Source organism: Phacochoerus africanus, chromosome 10 (assembly GCF_016906955.1).
Source record: "Phacochoerus africanus isolate WHEZ1 chromosome 10, ROS_Pafr_v1, whole genome shotgun sequence".
NCBI classification, from domain to species: Eukaryota; Metazoa; Chordata; class Mammalia; order Artiodactyla; family Suidae; genus Phacochoerus; species Phacochoerus africanus.
Genome location: NC_062553.1, coordinates 131559788 through 131582726, shown reverse-complemented (window position 1 = coordinate 131582726; position 22939 = coordinate 131559788). Strand labels below are relative to the sequence as shown.

At 38.7% G+C, this 22939-nt stretch overlaps 1 protein-coding gene across 1 annotated transcript in view; it reads right to left on the bottom strand.

Annotated features, from left to right (window-relative positions):
* The window catches only part of HSD17B11 (hydroxysteroid 17-beta dehydrogenase 11), a 38425-nt gene that overhangs the window by 5713 nt on the left and 9773 nt on the right, over positions 1–22939 (bottom strand). The window contains exons 3-5 of the mRNA XM_047797967.1: positions 14100–14231; positions 9996–10102; positions 6667–6804 (exon numbers count right to left, since the gene is read on the bottom strand). Coding sequence (XP_047653923.1) covers positions 6667–6804; positions 9996–10102; positions 14100–14231 — 377 coding nt within the window. The remainder of the gene's footprint in view (positions 1–6666; positions 6805–9995; positions 10103–14099; positions 14232–22939) is intronic.

Sequence of the window (22939 nt, the reverse complement as noted above, 5' to 3'; positions counted from 1 at the left end):
TTAATCATTAAAATGTTAGTATGTGGAAATTTTTTTCCCCTGATAGTCTGATGTTAACAAGAGTTGCAAATCTTATTAAATAAATGTCGATAATGGATTTTAAAGAAACTACCCCAAAAACACTTAGGATCAATCTGTTGGGATAGAGAAGAACGCATGTGGGATCATAAAGATACCTAGGAAGAAGAGTACTTTCAGATAGAAGGCTGAATGATTTTGGAGATGACATTTCTACTCTTAAAAGCCAGGTTTCTGTTTTTGAGTTTCATTTGAAAAATAGAGATGATACAGTGGTATGCTGGTAAATATGTAACAACTAGGTCTCCAGGGCACAGAATTCCCAGTTTTGCAGCTGGGAATTTGATATACTTTGGTTTCTTTGGTATACTTCCACCATAGCCAATTTCAAGCTGACAATATAGCTTCACTAACTGAATATAAGCCAGCTTGAGCACTCTGCTGGTACATATAAGTTCTTATACACTTATACTATTCAAATGTTACCAGTCACCTTCTTATACAAACGTCTCCTTTTTTTATGGCACTAGCCAATGAAAACTAATGTCTTTCTGTAGCACATACACAAATTGAATATTTATTTTTTATTTTTACTTTTCAGGGCCATATCTGTAGCATATGGAAATTCCCAGGTTAGGGGTTGAATTGGAGTTGCAGCTGGAGCCTATACCACAGTAACGGGAACACAGGATCCGAGTCGCATCTGCGACCTATACCACAGCTTATGGCAACGCTGGATCCTTAACCCTCTGAGTGAGGCCAGGGATCGAACCTACATCCTCAGGGACACTGAGCTGTGTTCTTGACCTGATAAGCTGGAATGGCAACTCCAAACTAAATTTTTAGAGAAAGTAAATTTTGTTATGTATATTACACATAGGAGAGTAGATATTTTAAAATGATTGAATCAGAACATCCAATTACAATTAACCTAAGAAATTCATATTATGCTGCATTGTTTATATCACCAACAGAAAATAAAAAGATATTTAAGGGAAATACATTTAATTAAAAATTGTTCATATACTTAAAAATGAGCCCCCAAATTCTTTTTTTTTCTTTTTTTCTTTTTAGGGCCGCACCTGCAGTATATGGAAGTTCCCATGCTAGGGGCTGAATCAGAGCTACAGCTGCCAGCCTAGCCACAACTACAGCAACACGGGATCCAAGCCACATCTGTGACCTACACCACAGCTCACGCACCATATACTTAACCCACTAAGTGAGGTCAGGGATCAAACCCAAATCCTCACGATCCTAGTCAGGTTCGTACCTGCTGAGCCATGAAGGGAACTCCCAAGCCCCCACTTTCTTGAAACAAAAAGTTGACAGAATTGAAGGGAGATATGAATAGGTTAGAAATAAGGGTTGGAGATATTAATCCCACTTTCAACGATGGACCGAACAGACAGAAGATGAGCAAGGAAAATAGAAAACTTGAGCAAGAGTAAAATCAGCTGGACCTAACAGCATCTATAGAACATTATACCCAACAACAGTAGAATATATGTTTTTCTCAAGGGCACAAGAAACATCTCTAGGTCAGATCATATGTTAGACCACAAAGCAAAATCATTACATTTAAAAATACTGAAATAATGCAAAATGTTCTCAGGCCACAGCAGAATTAAAGTAGAAATCAGTACACACCAATGTTCATTGCAGCATTATTTACAATATCCAATATACGGAAGTAACCCAAGTGTCCATCAATAGATGAATGGATAAAGAAGATGTGGTATGTATACATACAATAGAATATTGTTTAGCCCTTAAAAAAAGAAATCTTGCCATTTGCAATAACATGGATAGATCTAGAAAGTATTATGCCAAGTGAAATAGTCAGAGAAAGACAAATATATTATCTCCCTTGTATGTGGAATATAAAAAAACAATAAAGAAAACAAAACAAAAATAGACTCATAGATAACAGCGAAAAAATGCGTGGTTTCCAGAGGGGAGGAGGTGGAGACAAAACAGGTGAAGGGGATAAAGAGGTCCAAACACGCAATTATGAAACCAGCCACAGAGGTGTAGTACACAGCATAAGGAATATGGTGAATGAGGCTGTGCTAACTTTGTATGGGGATAGATGGTTACTATGCTTACGATGGTGATCATTTCATAATGCATGCAAATGTCAAGTCATTAAGTAAGTATATTTGAAACTAACATTCTATTGTACATCAACTATATGTCAATTAAAAAAGAAATCAAAAACATATTGTGGAAAATTCACAAATGGGGGAAAATGACCAATGGAACAAAAAAGAAATCACAGGCAATTATAAAATATTTTGAGATGAATGAAAAAAAAACAGAATACCAAGATTTGTGGGATGCAGCAAAAGCAGTGCTCAGAGGGCATTTATAGCTATAAACACCTACATTAAAAAAAGAAGAAAGATCTTGGAGCTCCCATTGTGGTGCAGCAGAAACGAATCTGACTAGGAACCATGAGGTTGTGGATTTGATCCCTGGCCTTGCTTAGTGTTAAGGGATCAGGGTTAAGGAGCTGGTGTTGCCGTGAGCTGTGGTGTAGTTTGCAGACGTGGCTCGGATCCTGCGTTGCTGTGGCTCTGGTGTAGGCTGGCAGCTACAGTTCCGATTAGACCCCTAGCCTGGGAACCTCCATATGCCGTGGGAGCAGCCCAAGAAATGGCAAAAAGACAAAAAGACAAAAAAAAAGAAGAACTAAACCTAAAACAAAGCAAAATAAAGGAAATAATAAAGATTAAAGCAGAGATAAATAGAGAATAGATAACAATAGAAAGAATCAGTAAAACCAAAAGTTGGCTCTTTGAAAAGATCAACAGAATTGACAATCCTTTTGCCAGAAGAGACCAGAAAAAAGAAAGACAAACTATTAAAATCAAGAATAAAAAGGAATTTATTACTGAGTTCACTGCTACTGACCTTACAGAAATAAAAAGGACTATAAGAGAATACTATGTACAATTAAATACGAAAAATTAGGTAATCTAGACAAAATGCATAAATTCCTAGGAACACACAAAACACTAAAACTGATTCAAGAAGTAAGAGAAAATATGAGTAGGCCTTTAACAAAAGATTGAATTAGTAGTTCCCTGGTGGCCTAGTGGGTTCAGGACCTGGCATTGTTACTGCTGTGGCGTGGGTTTGATCCTTAGCCTGCAAATTTCCTTATGCCATGGTTGCAGCCAAAAAAACCCACAGAAACACCCCCCACCACCCCCCGCCAAAGACTGAATTAGTAATTGAAAAACTCAAAGCAAAGCTCAGGACTAAAAGACTTCATGATGAACTCTACCCAACATTTAAAAAACTAACACCAATCCTTCTCAGTCTGTTAAAAAACAGAAGAGGACAGAACTCTTCTCAACTCATTCTATGAGGCCAGAATGACTGTCACTAAAGCCAAAGATATCACCAGAAAACTACATGCCAATATCACTTCTGAATTCAGATGCAAATATCCTCAACGAAATACTGTCAAACCAAATTCAGCATCATACTAAAAGGATGATATAGCATGACCAAGTGAGATTTATTCCAGGGATGCAAGGTGGTTCATCACAGAAAAATCAATTAATATAATATGCCATATTCATGGAATGAAGGAAAAGCTCCACACGATCATCTCGATATGTACAGAAAAAACATTTAACAAAATCTAATGCCCTTGCATGGGAAAAAAAAATCACTCAATGACCTAGGGACACAGGGGAACTTTCTTATCCTGATTTTTATAGGCACTTGTATAATGTGGTCAGATCTATATAAGCAGAGAGGAATAGAGAAGATAACAGAACTTATTAAACATGGAAAGACGACTGTGAGCCTTTCTAACAATCAAAAATATACTTCTGTAACATAGAAGTACTGTTTTTGCCCCCAGCAGGTTGGCAAAGATTAAAAGCGTGTTAATATTCCAAGCTGGCAAAGGTGAGAGGAACGGACATTGTGTACCCCGCTGGTGGGAAGATAAGTCAGAACAATCCTTTCAAAGGGCAATCTAATAAATCTATCAGAAGTACATAAGTTCCTACTCTTCAACAATTCATTTCAAAGAAACAATTATAGGAGATACGGCAGAAATGAACTGACACAGCAGAAATGAACTGACTAGTACCCATGGCATATGGAGGTTCCCAGGCTAGGGGATGGAGGACAGCTGCCAGCCTGCACCACAGCCACAGCAGTGCCAGATCCGAGCCGCGTCTGTGACCCACACCACAGCTCACAGCAGCGCCAGATCCGCAACCCACTGAGCAAGGCCAGGGATGGAACCTGCAACCTCATGGTTCCTAGTTGGATTTGTTTCCGCTGCGCCACGACGACGGGAACTCCCCCTAGTTTTATTTTTTAACATTTTTTTTTTCTTTTTACAGCCGCTCTTGTGGCATACGGAAGTTCGCAGGTTAGGGATTAAATTGGAGCTGCAGCTGAGGCCTATGCCACAGCCACAGCAACACTGAATCCAAGCCACATCTGTGACCCACACCACAGCTGTGGCAACACCCGCTGAGTGAAGCCAGGGATCAAACCTTCATCCTTATAGAGACAAGTTGGATTCTTAACCCTCTGAGCCACAGAGGGAACTCCTTAACATAATTTTAAATTGAAGTTTTTCCTGAGAATCATTAAGTAATTATTTCTTTTTTCTTTTTTTTTGCTGCACCTTTGTCACGTGGAAGTTCCCAGGCCAGAGATCAAACCGGAGCCACAGCAATGATCCAAGCTGCTGCAGTGACAACAATGGGTCCTTAACCTGCTGTGCCATCAGAGAACTCTGAGAATATTTTTTTTCCTTTTTTCTCAAATACTTCATTGAAAATAGCTTTATTGCTTTTCTGGTGATACATGATGATTATAAAGAAAATTTAAATACTATAGAGAAAAGCCTCTTTAAAGATGCTCCTCTTCCAGAGATAACCACTTTATTGAAAAACTGGATTTCCAGTTAAAGCTTTCCAATTCAAGAGGCTCACTTCTTACTGCATTTCTTGTTCTGGTACATGGAAACATATATCCCATCTTCTTTCTGACTTAACAATATACTGCTGTCGGCTTTCTGTGTTGATATATAAACAGCTACTTTACTCTTTTCTTTTTCCTTACCTTATTCTTTTCATTGGTAGCCTAACAATCTTTGGATGTAGGTCTTCTCTGTTGATGGGCATTTAGATGTCAAATCTTTCATTATTGTAATAAATGCACATCCTTGTTTGTGCATGTATACATATACACATATGCGTTATGTGTTCATATATCCATATACATGTGTGTATATATGTACATGTATGTGTGTGTGTGTATCTTTGCTGTCTTTTCCAACCATTTCATTATAATTTTTTTTTTACGGCCACGCTTGTGGCATATGGAAGTCCCTAGGCTCAGGGTAGAATCAGAGGTACAGCTGCCCGCCCACGCCACAGCCAGAGCAGCTACACTACAGCTCACAACAATGCCAGACCCTTGGCCCACTGAGCGAGGCCAGGGATTGAACCCACATCCTCATGGATACTAGTCAGTTTGTTTCTGCTGTGTCACAACAGGAACTCCTATAATTGTTTCTTTGAAATGAATTGTTGAAGAGTAGGAACTTATGTACTTCTGATAGATTCATTACTACATCTAAAGCACATCTTTGAGAATTTAAGTTCCAAAATTAATATGATAGAAAATATTTTGAATTGGTCACTGAGTGGTTGGTTGTTTCCTTTTTTTTTTCTCGGGGGTGTCCCTCTGCATAAAAATGAGTTTGGTCTGAATCTCAGTTCTGCCAATTATGGGAAAGTGACCTAATCTCCCTAAGCAAAGTACTGTTACAGAGCTTAAAAAAAATCATGATTTTATTTAGGTGTCCGAAATATAAAGTAAGAATTTTCCAGTCTTCTAATTAGAACTAAGTTTCTAGGCTGAAACTTGGGAATCCACTGTACAGTCAGCTTATTTTCAAAAGGGTTCATGAGGCAAACAAGCCGCAGACTCTTCCTTAGCCAGGTTATATTCTTGTGATTAGGCCAGAATCAGGCCAGCTTCTGCTTACCCTCCCCCCATCCACCCTGCGCCCCAGGAAGCCGCCCAATTATTTTTTAATTGTATTAGTAGGGCTTTGCCAGGAGAGGGCACCCTTGCCCAGATGAAGGTTAGCTTTGTGCAGCCTTGTCCTGGGGTTAAGAATTCAATTATAATTTTAAAAATATGTCTTTTTAACTGCTTAAACACTTTAAAGCGTTTTCTAAGTTGTAGTCCCGGGTCACCTCTATCAGAATTACTTGTTAAACACACAGAGGCTCAGGCTCCCTTCTCTACCACTACTCTATCCCAACCAAAGGAAGTCAATCAACGTCTCTGAGGGTAGGATCCTTAGCATGGTGCCCTAGCACTCCTGCAGACGTGTATGTGTACTTAGGTCTGAGAATCACCACTTAAAGAAAGAAAAGAGGAAGGCTCGGCAACTTCACCTGTGTCATTCTATCTGCATTTATATATATTCTCTCTCTCTCTCTGTATTTCCCCGCAATCTACAGAAGCTAAAACTGAGGTGAGGGAAGGGCCTCAATATCAAGTGTTTAAAGGATTAAAACATTTAGGAAAACCCACAGGATGGTTCCCATAGAAATTGGCAATCCTGTTGTCTCCGTTTCTGTCTCAACTTACCTGGTACTTGGGTTTTTGATGAAGCCAGTGTTTATGAAATTAGGGCAGAGACATGTTGTTTTGACTCCAGTTCTTTTTAAGGCAGCCAGTTCTTCAGTCAAAGCTTTATGAAATCCAACAGCAGCAAACTTGCTTGAACTGAAAATAAACAGACGACAAAATAAATCAAGAAAGCTGCTGCATCTATTTAGCTCAGAGGTCTGTTTTCCTCAGTTAAGTGTGGTCCTCTGCCAAGGAGCATGGGCAACATCTGAACCTCAGGTTCCTGGCTGAGACCAACTGAACGAGAATCTGCATTCTAGACCATCCTCAAGTAAATTTATAAGCACAGTAAAACCTAAGACCCATTGGTATAACCATTTACTGTATCCCAGCATCATTTATCAGAATGAGAACTCAGTAGGCTTAAATGTCTCGTTAGGAAAATTGGTAAGGTGTTTGTTTTTGGGTCACTGTTTCCATAAAATTTAATGTTGCTATAGACTGTTCATTATTTACTATAATATGTTCATGAAATTCATTGGGAAATTCTCCTGGATAAGTTCTATTCTTCTTTTAAGTCTTAACTTCCTCAGAGAGGCCTTGCCTGACCCCTAGTCTAAATTATTTCCCCATTATACAGCAGTCTTCTGTTTTCTGTGACAGTACATCTTGGATTCGTAATTAAATATTCATTTGGGTGAACTTTTTTATTTTATTTAATTAATTTATTTATTTATTTATTTATTTGTCTTTTGTCTTCTTAGGGCTGCACCCGAGGCATATGGAGGTTCCCAGGCTAGAAGTGTAATTGGAGCTGTAGCTGCCTGCCTATGCCACAGACACAGAAATGCCAGATCTGAGCCACATCTGTGACCTACACCACAGCTCATGGCAACGCCAGATCCTTAACTCACTGAGCAAGGCCAGGGATCGAACCCAAAACCTCATGGTTCCTAGTCGTATTTGTTTCTGCTGCACCACGATGGGAACTCCTGGGTGAACTTTTTTAATGTCTCGTCCCCACACTTTTACTATAATAATCTCCATGACTGCTTTGGTCTCTAATGAACCTGTGACCGATGGCACACCTTGTGGTAATGCCAGATCCTGAACCCACTGAGCAAGGCCAGGTATTGAACCCACATCCTCACAGAGACAACGTATATTCTTTTTTCCTTTTCAATGTATATTTGTATTCTTTTTTATTTTACTAATCTGTATTTTCTGATTTTTCTTAACCAACTCCAAAGTGCAGAAATGTATCAAAACTCATAGTTAATGAAATTGCATGTGTTAAAGAAATTTTATATTTTTGAACTTCAGAGTGAATTTGTTTTAGACATACATATATGAAGGCTGAAAGTGAGTGGATTTTTTTCCTGCACTTTGAAATATTATATGAAATTTCTCCTTATTGGAATTTACATGGTGGTGCAATGGGATCGGTTGCATCTCTGGAGTGCTGAGACACAGGTTTAATCCCTGGCTCCAGCATCTGGTAGATCACAGATCTGGTGTTGCTGTAGCTGTGGTGTAGGTCACAACTGTGGCTCAGATCTGATCCCCGGCCCAGAAACTCCATATGCCTGCTGTGGGGTGGCCAAAAAGAAAAAAAAAAAAATTTCTCTTTACTATCAATAATCTGAATTAATGTTTCTTATTCCAAATTCTTTTAAATAACAGTGCTTCATGACCTAATGGTCAGGGCTCAGTTTTGCCATGTCTTCCCATTTTGGTAACATTCATGTTTATAAACTGGCTATTAAAGTTAAGATACACCAGCCAGAGTTTATAGATGAACAAAAAGAATGTTAGTGAGGACAGTCTAATCATACCCACAGAATGGTTGCTCTTAGGGAACAACACGACAAATGATCTTTATTTTGTTATTTTTCTTCATCTATATTTTCTTTCTCCCTCCGTCTTGTGGCTCAGTGGATTAAGGATCTGAGTGTTGCCACTGCGGAAACTTGTGTTGCTGTAGTGGCAGGGGTTCAGTCCGTGGCCCAGGAACTTCCATATGCCATGGGTGTAGTCAAAAAAAAAAAGAAAAGATGAAATACTGCTGAAGCAGTTAAGAATAGATTGACTGTCCAGATTACATACTGTTTCTTTCAGAGCCAGTTTAAGTTGGGTGATCAGCCCTTAGCCCTCAAACTCTAATACGATTTGGTATTTACTCTACTCCCTTGATAAAAGATAGTTTCAGCTGCTGCGGCTGCTAAGCTCATATGCTCATATCTCATATGAAAATAAGTTATTGGGAGTTCCCTTAGTGGCTCAGGGCTTAACAAACCCGACTAGGATCCATGAGGATGCTAGTTGGATCCCTGGCCTCACTCAGTGGGTTAAGGATCTGGCGTCGCAGTGAGCTGTGGCATAGGTCACAGGCACGGCTCAGATCTGGCACTGCTGTGGCTGTGGTGTAGGCCAGCAGCTGTAGCTCCAATTCAACTCCTAGCCTGGGAACCTCCATATGCGGCAGGTGCGGCCCTAAAAGGAAAAAAAAGTTACTTACCTAATTCTATGTCTATATGTTTACACACGTATCCACAGCTGCATTTACAACTACATCTATGTTGCTTCTAGAACTTAGATACTTAATCCCAAAAGAGCACAAACGTAGAAAACAAATTTGAGCACTACGGTATGCATACTTGTTTCTACAGTCACAATTCAACAATGAAGAGCTATTATCTGCTAAAATACAGCAATGGCTAAGAACTTGGCTCTGGTGGTCTCACTGATCAATTCTTCACAGCAAACAGTGGAGCACACTATTACCGGGCCCTGCGTGCTACAGCAAGTCCTCCGTTATGACAATGGTGTGGGTTTTTTAAACGCATAGCTGTGAACATTTGTTTTTACAACAATTCCATTGTTTGAATGTTTTTCATGTTTAGAACTCCAGATTATACTCTCTTTATATTGTTTTGTTTCCACAGAATTACTTTATTAAAATTATTAATATTTGTAAGTCAACTGCACTCCAATTAAATTTTTTAATGTAAAAAAACAAATAAATAAATAAATAAAATTAACACTAACTTTTTTCACAGTGCAAAAATGTTGCTCTGGTTTTAATTCCTTGCTGCTAAAAGGGATGAAAAATGCTTTAAGCACTTGGCTTCCTGTTGGATAATTTCCCTGTAGTCACCTTTAGGAAAGTCAACCTAGGAGAGTATTAATTGGCTATGCTGTTGTTTAAGAGACTTTGGCCAACTCTCTCTGCCTACTTTCGCCACTTCAAGCCCTTCGTTGTTGATGGGAATTCTCATTAAACAGGGTGAGAGGCCACACACAAGTTAAGCCTAGGAACCCAATGACAGAAACACACGTTCACCTACCAATAAGCCAGTAAGAAGGGGACCCCAGTATGCCCAGCTGCTGAAGCCACAGTGACAATATGGCCATGATTATGCTTCATCATCGCTGGAAGAAATGCCTTTGTAGTCTAGAAATAGTTTCAATTAAGAGAGAAAAACATTTTTATTTCCGATTGACAAACCCATTGGGAATATTTCAAAGCAAAGGAATATTTTGTAAACACTGCTCTTGGCATAAATGGAAAAACCTAGATTAACTGCCAAATGTGGCAACATAAGGCAACAGGATAGGATGACCAGATCAGAAAAACTAAGTAAAACAATGGACACTGAAAGCTTTGGGAATCCATCTCATTTAAATTGTTAATGTCTTTTTTGTTGTTGTTTGTTTTTCAGGGCTGAAGCATATGGAAGTTCCCAGGCTAGGGGTCGAATCAGGGCTACAGTTGCTAGACTACGCAACAGCCACAGCAGCATAGGATCTGAGCCACATCTGCAACTTACACCACAGCTCACGGCAACACCAGATCCTTAACCACTGAGTGAGGGTAGGGATCGAACCCACTTCCTCGTGGATCCTAGTCGGGTTCGTTAAGTGCTGAGCCACAAAGGGAACTCCCTAAATTGTTAACTTCTTATGTCCCCAATTCTTCTACCTGTCACTGATGTCTTTTATCATCTCATAAACTGAATAGAGTTATTAAAACAGTTTACATTTAATGTGAAACTATTAGAAAACAGTTTGGTTATATCATCAAAATACCAAAGTAATAGCAATCTTCCAATGTCACTGAATGATTCATGCAATAAATATTTATTGAGAACCTACTCTATGCTGGGGATCAAGAAAAAAATACCCTACATTTTAAGAGAGGCAGAAAGAGGCAAATTTGCAAATCATAAAAATGGATATCAGTAACTTGGGAAGATGGCATTCCTGTTGTGGCTCAGTGGGTTAAGAACTTGACTAGTATCCATGAGAATGTGGGTTCGATCCCTGGCCTTGCTCAGTGGGTTAAGGATCCAGCGTTGCTGTAAGCTGCAACACAGGTCACAGATGCAGTTTGCACCTAGTGTTGCTGCGTCTGTGGCGTAGGCCTCAGCTGCAGCTCCAATTCCATCCCTAGCCTGGGAACTTCCTTATGCTGCAGGTGTGACTCTAAAAAAAACAAAACAAAACAAATAGATGCAAACTACTGCATTTGGACTGGATAAGCAATGAGATCCTGATGGAGAGCACAGGGAAATATATCTGGTCACTTATGATGGAACATGATGGAGGATAATATGAGAAAAAGAAAATATATATATATATATAGTAGAAGTTGACAGAACACTGTAAATCAACTATAATGGAAAAAATAAAAATCATATTTAAAAAACCCTTGGGGAGTTCCCGTTGTGGCGCAGTGGTTAACGAATCCGACTAGGAACCATGAGGTTGTGAGTTTGGTCCCTGCCCTTGCTCAGTGGGTTAATGATCTGGCGTTGCCGTGAGCTGTGGTGTAGGTTGCAGACGTGGCTCAGATCCCGCGTTGCTGTGGCTCTGGCGTAGGCCGGTGGCTACAGCTCCGATTCAACCCCTAGCCTGGGAACCTCCATATGCCAAGGGAGCAGCCCAAGAAATAGCAGAAAGACAAAAAAAAACAAAAAACAACAACAACAAAAAACCCTTGTGAATGTTAATATAAAATAATACTACATTTTTGCTAATCCAATTTTTTTAAATTGAAGTATAGTTGATTTATAATATTGTATTCATTTCAGGTATAGAGCAAAGTGATTTATAGCTATGTCTATATATACACATATATACACATATGTATATTCTGATTACTTTCCATTAAAGGTTATTACAAGGTATTGAATATAATTCCCTGTGCTATACAGTAAATCCTTTTTATCTATTTTATGTATAGTAGTTTGTATCTGTTAATCCCATACTCCTAATTTGTCCCCCCCTCCTCTCCCTCTCCGCAGTAAACATAAATTAGTTTTCTATGTCTGTAAGTTTGTTTCTGTTTTGTATATAGATTTATTCGTATTATTTTTTTAGATGCTACATTTAATCTAATATTTGGTTTTGTCTGACTTAGTATGATCAACTCTATATCCATCCATATTGCTGTAAATGACAATATTTCATCCTTTTTATGGCTGAATAATATTCCGTTGTATAAATATACTGCATTTTCTTAAGCCAATTATCTGATGATGGACCCCTGCGTTGCTTCTATATCCTAGCTATTGTAAACAGTGGTGTTATGAACAACTGGGTCACATGTGTTTTTTCAACTTAGAGTTTTCATTTTTTTCAGATATATACCCAGGAGTGAGATTGCTAGATCATATGATAGCTCTATTTTAAGATTTTTTTTTTCTTTTTATGGCTACACCTGCTGCATATGAAAGTTCCCAGGCTAGGGTTCAAACTGGAGCTACAACTGAGGCCTACACCACAGCCATGGCAACACCAGATCTGAGCTGAATCAGTGACCTACACCACAGCTTGCAGTAACACCAGATCCTTAACCCACTGACTGAGGCCAGGGATCAAACCTGCATCCTCATGGATACTAGTCGTGTTCTTAAGCCACTGACTCACACGGGAGCTCCTATTTTTAGGGTTTTTTTTTTCTTTTTTTGTCTTTTTGCATTTTTTCTAGGGCTGCTCCTGCGGCATATGGAGGTTCCCAGGCTAGGGTCTAATTAGAGCTGTGGCTGTCAGCCTACACCACAGCCACAGCCACAGCAACTTGGGAACAGAGGCGCCTCTGCGACCAACCTACGCCACAGCTCACGGCAACGCCAGATCCTTAACCCGCTGAGTGAGGCCAGGGGTCAAACCCACAATCTCATGGTTCCTAGTTGGATTTGTTAACCACTGAGCCACCACGGGAACTCCTATTTTTAGTTTTTTAAGGAGCCTCCATATCTTTTTCCATAGTGGCTGCACCAATTTACATTCTGAGATTACTCATCCCAAACTCACCTCCAAGAACTTTGAGGGACTCTTTTATGAACTTGCTATTTGACCAATATTTAAACTTTCTTTCCTTTATTCTCTCTCTCTATATATATACAATTTAAGACTGTGAATAATGAGATTCATAATAACGTTTGCAATTTGGGGAGCAGGAAATAACCTGAAGCCCGAGTCTCATGAGAACCTGAGAGTAAACTGGGTTTATCTTTTATGGAATCATAGCAGGTGACTCAGATGACGATCTCTAAGCCTGTCTTTCATCTCTAAACAGGATCCCACAGAAATGTGAAATTCTAGTTTAGAATTAAAAGATATATAACAGCTGAAGTTTATTTATTTATTTATTTTTTGCCTTTTGGGGCCACACACATGGCATATGGAAGTTCCCAGGCTAGGGGTCAAAGCAGAGCTGTAGCTGCTGGCCTACACCACAGCCGCAACAATGCAGGATCTGAGCCACATTTGCAATCTACACCACAGCTCACGTCAACACCAGATCCTTAACCCACTGAGCGAGGGCAGAGATCAAACCCACACCCTCGTGGACACTAGTCAGGTTCATAACCCGCTGAACCACAATGGGAACTCCTGCTAAAGTTTATTCCTATTAATGTTTTTTTTTGTTTGTTTTGTTTTGCTTTTTTTGTCTTTTTGCCATTTCTTTGGGCCGCTCCCGCGGCATATGGAGGTTCCCAGGCTAGGGGTCTAATCGGAGCTGTAGCCACCGGCCTACGCCAGAGCCACAGCAACGCAGGATCCGAGCCACGTCTGCGACCTATACCACAGCTCACGGCAACGCTGGATCGTCAACCCACTGAGCACTGAGCAAGGGCAGGGACCGAACCCGCAACCTCATGGTTCCTAGTCGGATTCGTTAACCACTGCGCCACGAGGGGAACTCCCCTCTTAATGTTATTAACATTTTTTTGATGGATGAGAATGTTTGACAGGATTTGATCATAGTATAAAAAATGGTCTCTTTGTATAACGTTATCCCCTGGTACATTAAATTCAGTACAATACTTTAGTACTGTCTTTAGTATTGATTTGATATCCTTATGTCTGCTGACAGCTCCACTTTAAACTTAATCATTGGATTGTACAAAAGTGTATGTTTTTGTAAAAGAAGATATACTTACCCAGAAATGTGCAAGTATATTAACTTCAAAAGTCTTTTCAATCTGAGGGTCTTGTGTAGCAAACAAATCTGATGTGTAGACTACACCAGCGTTATTTACTAAAATACTAACGTCTCCAACTTCTGCCTTCACCTTTAAAAATAAAATAAGAAAAATATTTGCAACGTTAAGGGGTCTGAGATAGGCTTGCATGCAATGACTATTAAAGGAATATAATTTTTCTATTAGATGTGGGGAAAACTATGACACATATAATTTTGTAATCTATGTGTGTCAAACGGAAAAAAAAAAAAACCTTTAAAGTACTTAACTTCACAATAGCCCTATCTGTAAGTCTACTAGGAGAAATTTTCTTTCACAATTTAGTCTCTTAAAAACAAACAAACAAAACAAAACAAAAACAACAAACAAACAAACAAACAAAAATGTGGAGTTCCCGCTGTGGCGCAGTGGTTAACGAATCCGACTGGGAACCATGAGGTTGAGGGTTCGGTCCCTGCCCTTGCTCAGTGGGTTAACGATCCGGCGTTGCCGTGAGCTGTGGTGTAGGTTGCAGATGTGGCTCGGATCCCGCGTTGCTGTGGTTCTGGCGTAGGCCAATGGCTACAGCTCCAATTAGACCCCTAGCCTGGGAACCTCCATATGCCAAGGGAGCGGCCCAAAGAAATAGAAACAAACAAACAAACAAACACAATTTAGTCTCTTGATTTTGTTCCATTGATTACAGCCCGAGGCATTTTCCGAAGAAAAACCTAACCAGGGACAGATAAGCAGCACTTACTTTTTAAATACTATTTCAATAGGTAAGCAGAAAAAAAATTAAATTAATTGGCAAAGGTAAGGACATAAAAAATTATGGGTGAACCATGTAAGACTGATTAGATAAGTAAGTGGCCACATCTTCTATTACAGGTTCTATTTTTTCATTTCTGTGGTCACTTCATCTACTGCTCACCAACCTTTCCCCACCAGGTGACAAGAGGCTTAGGGGTTAGCAATGCAAGAGTATCTTCTTCCGTATTTCTGTGGTTCTTTGAATAACTAAGCTTCTGGTGTCTGGTTCCTAGAGTTACAGTACATGTTGTCATACACTGTGTTCCAAGTAAAAGCTATTTGGAGTTATTATTTGGATAGTGCTGAGTGCTGGGGGGCTGAGGGTGAAGTGGTATATAGCCCACTAAAGCCTCCCGCTCTGCTATACATTTTTCAAAATTTCATTTTTTGCCTCATTTAATTCTCACAATTCTATGAGATAGTTAACTCATATATTCGTTTTAAAGGTCAGAAATATGAAAGGGCTGTTTCTTGCTCAAAGTCATATGGGTGTCAAAGGTCACACGGAGCTGGTACTCTTTGAGATCCTCTGAACTCAGAGCCCAAGAAAAGCCACCTCAGACAGAAAGGAAGCCAGGGTGAAGGCCCATCAACACCTCAGGCGGATATTAGGGTGTCAGGAGGACATCAGTGGGTCACTGCTGAACGCTCGCAGCCGGAACTGAATTTCACCAGGTTGTACTTAAATTGTTGGTGTGTCAAGTGGAGTTGTTTGGCCCTTGATGAATACTATTTGTACCTATGTCCACATCTCAAACACAACATAAAAACTTGTTCAGAATAATGCCCTTAAGTGACTGGCAAAAACAGGACATTCTGTGTGGTTGAATTGATGAAGCTGCCATAATGCTTCCAAATTAATATGACTCAAGATATAAATTATTGTTTCATATTGTCAAAGTCATGCTTGACCCTTTCTTCATCCTTGAGCTCTCCCTCATCACGTGTTGTCTTCCCCAGTGTTTGCATATTTCTTAATAATAAAAACAAGCTGAAAGTTTAACAGTTTAGGTGACATAAAATTGTCCCAATACCAAAATAGCCACTTCAAAATAGCTACATCAATCCAGACACCTACAGTCAATTAATCTTAGAAAATGAGGCAAGAATATAAAGTGGGAAAAAGACACTGTTTTCAGCAAATGTTGCCAGGAGACCTGGACAGCCACATGTATATCAATGAAACTGGAACACACCCTACACCATGCACAAAAATAAACTCAAAATGGCTTAAAGACGTAAATGTAGGAGTGTCCGTTGTGGCTCAGTGGTTAATGAATCCGACTAGGAACCATGAGCTTGCAGGTTTGATCCCTGGCCTTGCTTAGTGGGTTAAGGGTCTGGCATTGCCATCAGCTGTGGTGCAGGTCGCAGACACGGCTTGGATCCCACGTTGCTGTGGCTCTGGTGTAGGCCGGCAGCTACAGCTCCAATTAGATGCCTAGCCTGGGAACCTCCATGTGCCACGGTAGCAGCCCTAGAAAAGGCAAAAAAAAAAAAAAGACTTAAATGTAAGACAAGACACCATCAAACTCCTAGAAGAGAACTTGGGCAAAACATTCTCTAATATCAACCTTACAAATGTTTTCTCAGATCAGTCTCCCAAAGCAACAGAGATAAAAGCAAAAATAAACCACTGGGACCTAATCAAACTGACAAGCTTTTGCACAGCAAAGGAAACCATAAAAAAAAAAAAAAGACAACTGACAGAATGGGAGAAAATAGTTTGAAATGATGCAACTGATAAGGACTTAATCTCTAAATATACAAACAGCTTATACAACTCAACAGCAGAAAAACAAACAACCCAATTGAAAAATGGGCAAAAGACTGGAACAGACATTTCTCCTAAAAAGATATACAGATGACCAACAAGCACATGAAAAAATGCTCAATGTCAAGGATTATTAGAGAAATGCAAATCAAAACTACCAGGAGATACCACCTCACACCAGTCAGAATGGCCATCATTAATTACTTCACAAATAACAAATGCTGCAGAGGGTGTGGAGAATAGGGAACCCTCCTGCACTGTTGGTGGGAACACAAATTGGTACAACCACTATAGAAAACAGTATGGAGGTACCTTAGAAAACTATACATAGAACTACCACATGACCCAGCAATCCCACTCTTGGGCATATATCCAGATAAAACTTTCCTTGAAAAAGACACATGCACCCGCATGTTCATTACAGCACTATTCACAATCGCCAAGACATGGAAACAACCTAAATGTCCATGGACAGATGAGTGGATTAGGAAGATATGGTATATATACACAATGGAATACTACTCAGCCATAAAAAATGAATAAAATAATGCCATCTGCAGCAGCATGGATGGAACTAGAGATTCTCATACAGAGTGAAGTACGTCAGAAAAAGAAAGAAAAATAACATATGATATCACATATCTGGAAGTTAATATATGGCACAACAAACCTTTCCACAGAAAAGAAAATTGTGGACTTGGAGAACAGACTTGTGGTTGCCAAGGAGGAGGGGGAGGGAGTGGGGTGGACTGGGAATTTGGAGTTAACAGATGCAAACTATTGCCTTTGGAATGGATAAGCAATGGGATTCTGCTCTATAGTACTAGGAACTACGTCTGGTCACTTGTGATGGAGCATGATAATGTGAGAAAAAAGAATGTATACATGTTATGTGTGACTGGGTCACCTTGCTGTGCAGTAGAAAATTGACAGAACACTGTAAACCAGCTATAATGGAAAACATAAAAATCATTATAAAAATTAAAAAGCAAAAAACCAAAATAGCTACATCAAAATATCTGATAATCACGTCACATTGCATGTACTCTGTTTAAGCATTTAGTTTATCTCAGAGTAAGTTCAGTAAAAACACAATGGAATAGGTTCAAATAATAAAACTATCTTTTCCAGAAAAGCCTATTCCCAGATGAATCTGGAAACAAATGTTTTCCATTTAGGTAACTAAAGATGTTGGGCTAGTAAATCCCCTTAACAAGGGCCAATAACAAAATTATACAGATAATATTGGTGATTTTACTTTAATACTTATAACTAATTCTTACAAAGTGGCTATTAAGTGCCAAGTACTGTTCTAAGAAGTGTATACCATTAATTCACTTAATCTTCATTAACTACCCTATGAGGTCAGTCTGCTGTGATCCCCATTTTATAATGTGAGAAAAGTTAGGCACAGAGAGGTTAAATAATTTGCCCAAGGTAACATATCTACTACTAACTGGAAGAGCTCGCTCATCTCTATGAAGGAAAATCACTGTTGACTTAAGTAAAATAGTTATTGTTTTTAAAAAAAAATTTTATTATACTTGATTTACAATGTTCTGTCAATTTCTGCTGTACAGCAAATCACTCAGTTATACATATATATATACATTCTTTTTCTCATATTATCTTCCATCATGTTCCATCACAAGTGATTGGATATAAAATAGTTATTGTTAAATGCAGATATTTCTTACTCTGCAGGCCAGAAGGGAGTAGAATGATATACTTAACATGATGAAAGGAAAAAAACCTCCAACCAAGATTATTTTACCCAGCAAGGCTCTCATTCAGATTTGAAGGAGAAATCAAAAGCTTCACAGATAAAGCAAAAGCTAAGAGAATTCAGCACCACTAAACCAGCTTTACAACAAATACTAAAGGAATTTCTCTAGGCAGAAAAGAAAAGGCAGCAACCAGAAACAAAAACATCACAAATGACAAGGCTCACCAGTAAAGGTATATATACAGTAAACATATGAAATAATCCATACACAATTATGCCATCAAAATCAGAAATCATGAGAAGAGAAGGGTACAGATGCAGGACACGGGAGATGCACTTGCAATTAAGAGACCAACAACTTAAAACAATCTAGTATATATACAGACTCTTATATCAAAACTTCAGAATAACTGCAAACCAAAAATCTGCAATTGATACACAAATAAGAAAAACAAACTCAAATATAACACTAAAGATAGTCATCAAACCACAAGAGGAGAGAACAAGAGAAGAAGGGAAGAAAAAAGAGCAACAAAAACAAATCCAAAGCAATTAATAAAATGTCAATAAGAACATACATATAAATAATTACCTTCAATGTTAATGGACTAAACGCCCCAACCAAAAGACATAGACTGGCTGAATGGATACAAAAACAAGACCCATATATATGCTGTCTTCAAGAGACCCACTTCACTTCTAGGGAAACATACAAATTGAAAGTGAGAGGATGGAAGAAAATATTCCATGCAAATGGGAATCAAAAGAAAGCTGGAGTAGCAATACTCGTTACAGACAAAACAGACTTTAAAATGAAGACTATTTTAAGGGACAAGGAAGGTCACTACCTAATGTTCAAAGGATCAATCCAAGAAGATGATATAACAATTTTAAATATCTGCGCACCCAACATAGGTTCACCACAATATATAAGGCAACTGCTGACAACCTTAAAAGGAGAAATCAACAATAACACAATAATAGTGGGGGACTTTAACTCCCCACTTAGAGCAATGGACAGATCACCCAGACAGAAAATCAATAAGGAAACATAGGCCCTGAATGAAGCATTAGACCAGATTGACTTAATAGATATTTATAGGACATTCCATCCAAAAGCAACAGAATACACATTCTTCTCAAGTGCACATGGAACATTCTCTAAGATTGATCACATCCTGGGCTACAAATCTAATCTCAGTAAATTTAAGAAAATTGAAATCACATCAAGCATCTTTTCTGACCATAAAGCTATATGACTGAAAATGAACAACAAGAAAAAAAACTGCAAAAAATACAAAATGTGGAGACTAAACATCATGCTACTAAATAACCAATGGATCACTGAAGAAATCAAAGAGGAAATTAAAAAAATACCTAGAAGCAAATGACAATGAAGATACTACACTCCAAAACCTATGAGATGCAGCAAAAGCTGTTTTAAGAGGAAAGTTTAGAGCAATACAAGCCAACCTCAAGAAACAAGAAAAAGCTCAAATAAACAAGCTAACTTACATCTAAAGCAGCTTGAGAGGGAAGAACAGACAAGACCTAAAATTAGCAGAAGGAAAGAACTCATAAAGATCAGAACAGAAATCAATGAAATAGAAACAAAGAAAACCATAGAAAAGATCAATGAAATGAAAAGCTGGTTCTTTGAAAAGATCAACAAAATTGATAAATCCTTAGCCAGACTTATCAAGAAAAAGAGAGAGGACTCAAATCAATAAAATTAGAAATGAAAAAGGAGAAGTAACAACAGACATCTCAGAAATACAAAGGATCATAAGAGACTACTATATGAAACTATATACCAATAAAATGGAAAACCTAAAAAAAAATGGACAAATTCTTAGAACAGTACAATATTCCAAGACTAAATCAAGATGAAATAGAAAAGATGAATGGACCCATCACAAGAACTGAAATTGAAAGTGTGATTAAAAAACTTCCAACAAACAAAAGTTCAGGACCAGATGGCTTCATAGGAGAATTCTATCAACCATTTAGAGAAGAGCTAACACCTATCCTTCTGAAACTATTCCAAAAAATTGCAGAGGAAGGGATACTTCCAGACTCATTCTATGAAGCCACCATCACCCTGATACCAAAACCAGACAAAGATACCAACAAAAAAGAAAACTACAGGCCAATTTCACTGATGAACATCGATGCAAAAATCCTCAACAAAATACTAGCAAACACATCAAACAATACATTAAAAGGATTGTACATCATGATTAAGTGGGGTTTATCCCAGGGATGCAAGGATTCTTCAATATCCACAAATCAATCAGTGTGATACACCACATTAACAAACTGAAGAATAAAAACCATATGATCCTCTCCATAGATGCAAAAAAAGCCTTTGAAAAAATCCAACACCCATTTCTGATAAAAACCCTTCAGAAGCTGGGCATAGAGGGAACCTACCTCAACATAATAAAGGCCATATATGACAAACCCACAGATAACTATCATTCTCAATGGCAAAAAGCTGAAAGAATTCCCACTGAGATCAGGAACAAGACAAGGATGCCCCTCTCGCCACTACTCTTCAGCATAGTCTTGGAAGCCCTAGCCATGGCAATCAGAGAAGTAAAAGAAATAAAAGGAATCCAAACGGGAAAGGAAGAAGTAAAACTATCCCTCTTTGCAGATGACATGATACTATACCTAGAGAACCCTAAAGACTCTACCAGAAAACTGTTAGAGCTCATCCATGAATTTGGTGAAGTCACAGGATACAAAATTAATACACAGAAATCGATGTCATTTCTATACACTAACAATGAAAGATCAGAAAGAGAAATCAGGGAAGCAGTACTGTTTACCATCGCACCCCAAAGAATCAAATACCTAGGAGTAAACCTACCTAAAGAGTCAAAAGACCTATACTCTGAAAACTACAAGACACTGATGAAGGAAATCAAATATGACACAAATAGATGGAAAGACATCCCATGCTCTTGGATTGGAAGAGGCAATATTATCAAAATGACTATACCACCCAAAGCTATCTACAGATTCAATGCAATCCCTATCAAATTACCAAGGACATTTTTCACAGAACTCAAACAAAATATTTTAAAGTTTGTTTGGATGCACAAAAGACCCAGAATAGCCAAAACCATCCTGAAAAAGAAAAATGGAGCTGGGGGAATCTGGCTCCCTGACTTCAGACTATACTACAATGCAACAGCCATCAAAACCGTATGGTACTGGCACAAAGACAGACACATAGATCAGTGGAACAGGATAGAAAGCCCAGAATTAAACCCATGCACTTACAGCCAACTCATCTATGACAAAGGAGGCAAGAATATACAATGGAGAAAGGACTGCTTGTTCAATAAGTGGTGCTGGGAAAACTGGACAGCCACATGGAAAAGAAACAACAGCAACATCCTCTCAGATCCACCTCTTAGAGTAATGACAGTAAAAATAAAAATAAACAAATGGGACTTAATTAAACTTAAAAGTTTCTGGACAGCAAAGGAAACCCTAAACAAAACAAAAAGACAACCCATAGAATGGGAGAAAATCTTTGCAAACGAAGCAACTGACAACGGATTAATCTCCGAAATTTATAAATACCTCCTACAGCTCAATACCAGAAAAACAAACAACCCCAACAAAAAATGGGCAGAAGATCTAAACAGACAGATCTCCAAAGAAGACATACAGATGACCAAAAAACACATGAAAAGATGTTCAACATCACTCATTATCAGAGAAATGCACATCAAAACCACTACGAGATACCAGCTTACAGCAGCCAGAATGGCCATCATCAAAAAGTCCACAAACAATCAGTGCTGGAGAGGGTGTGGAGAAAAAGGAACCCTATTACAATGTTGGTGGAATTGTAAATTGGTGCAACCACTGTGGAAAACAGTATGGAGATGCCTCAGAAAACTAAAAATAGAACTACCATTTGATCCAGCAATCCCACTTCTGGGCATCTATTCAGAGAAAACCATGACTCGAAAAGACACAAGCACTTCAGTGTTCATTGCAGCACTATTTGCAATAGCCAAGATGTGGAAAAAACCTAAATGTCCATCGACAGAGGAGTGGATCCAGAAGATGTGGTACATACACACAATGGAATATTACTCGGCCATTAAAAGGAAGGAAATACTGGCATTTTTAGCAACATGGATAGACCTAGAAATGATTATGCTAAGTGAAGTCAGTCAGACAATGAGAGGTCAACATCAAATGCTTTCACTGACATGTGGAATCTGAAAAAAGGATACAATGAACTTCTTTACAGTATAGATACTGACTCACAGACTTTGAAAAACTTATGGTTTCCAAAGGAGACAGTTTGGGGCGGGGGGGGGGGCACGGCAGGATGCGTTGGGGTTGTGGGATGGAAATCCTATAAAACTGGATAGTGATGATCATTGTACCACTATAAGTGTAATAAATTCACTGAGTAATTTTTTAAAAATGCAGATATTTCTTATCTATAGGCCTTGCTTTTACTGTACCCCTTTC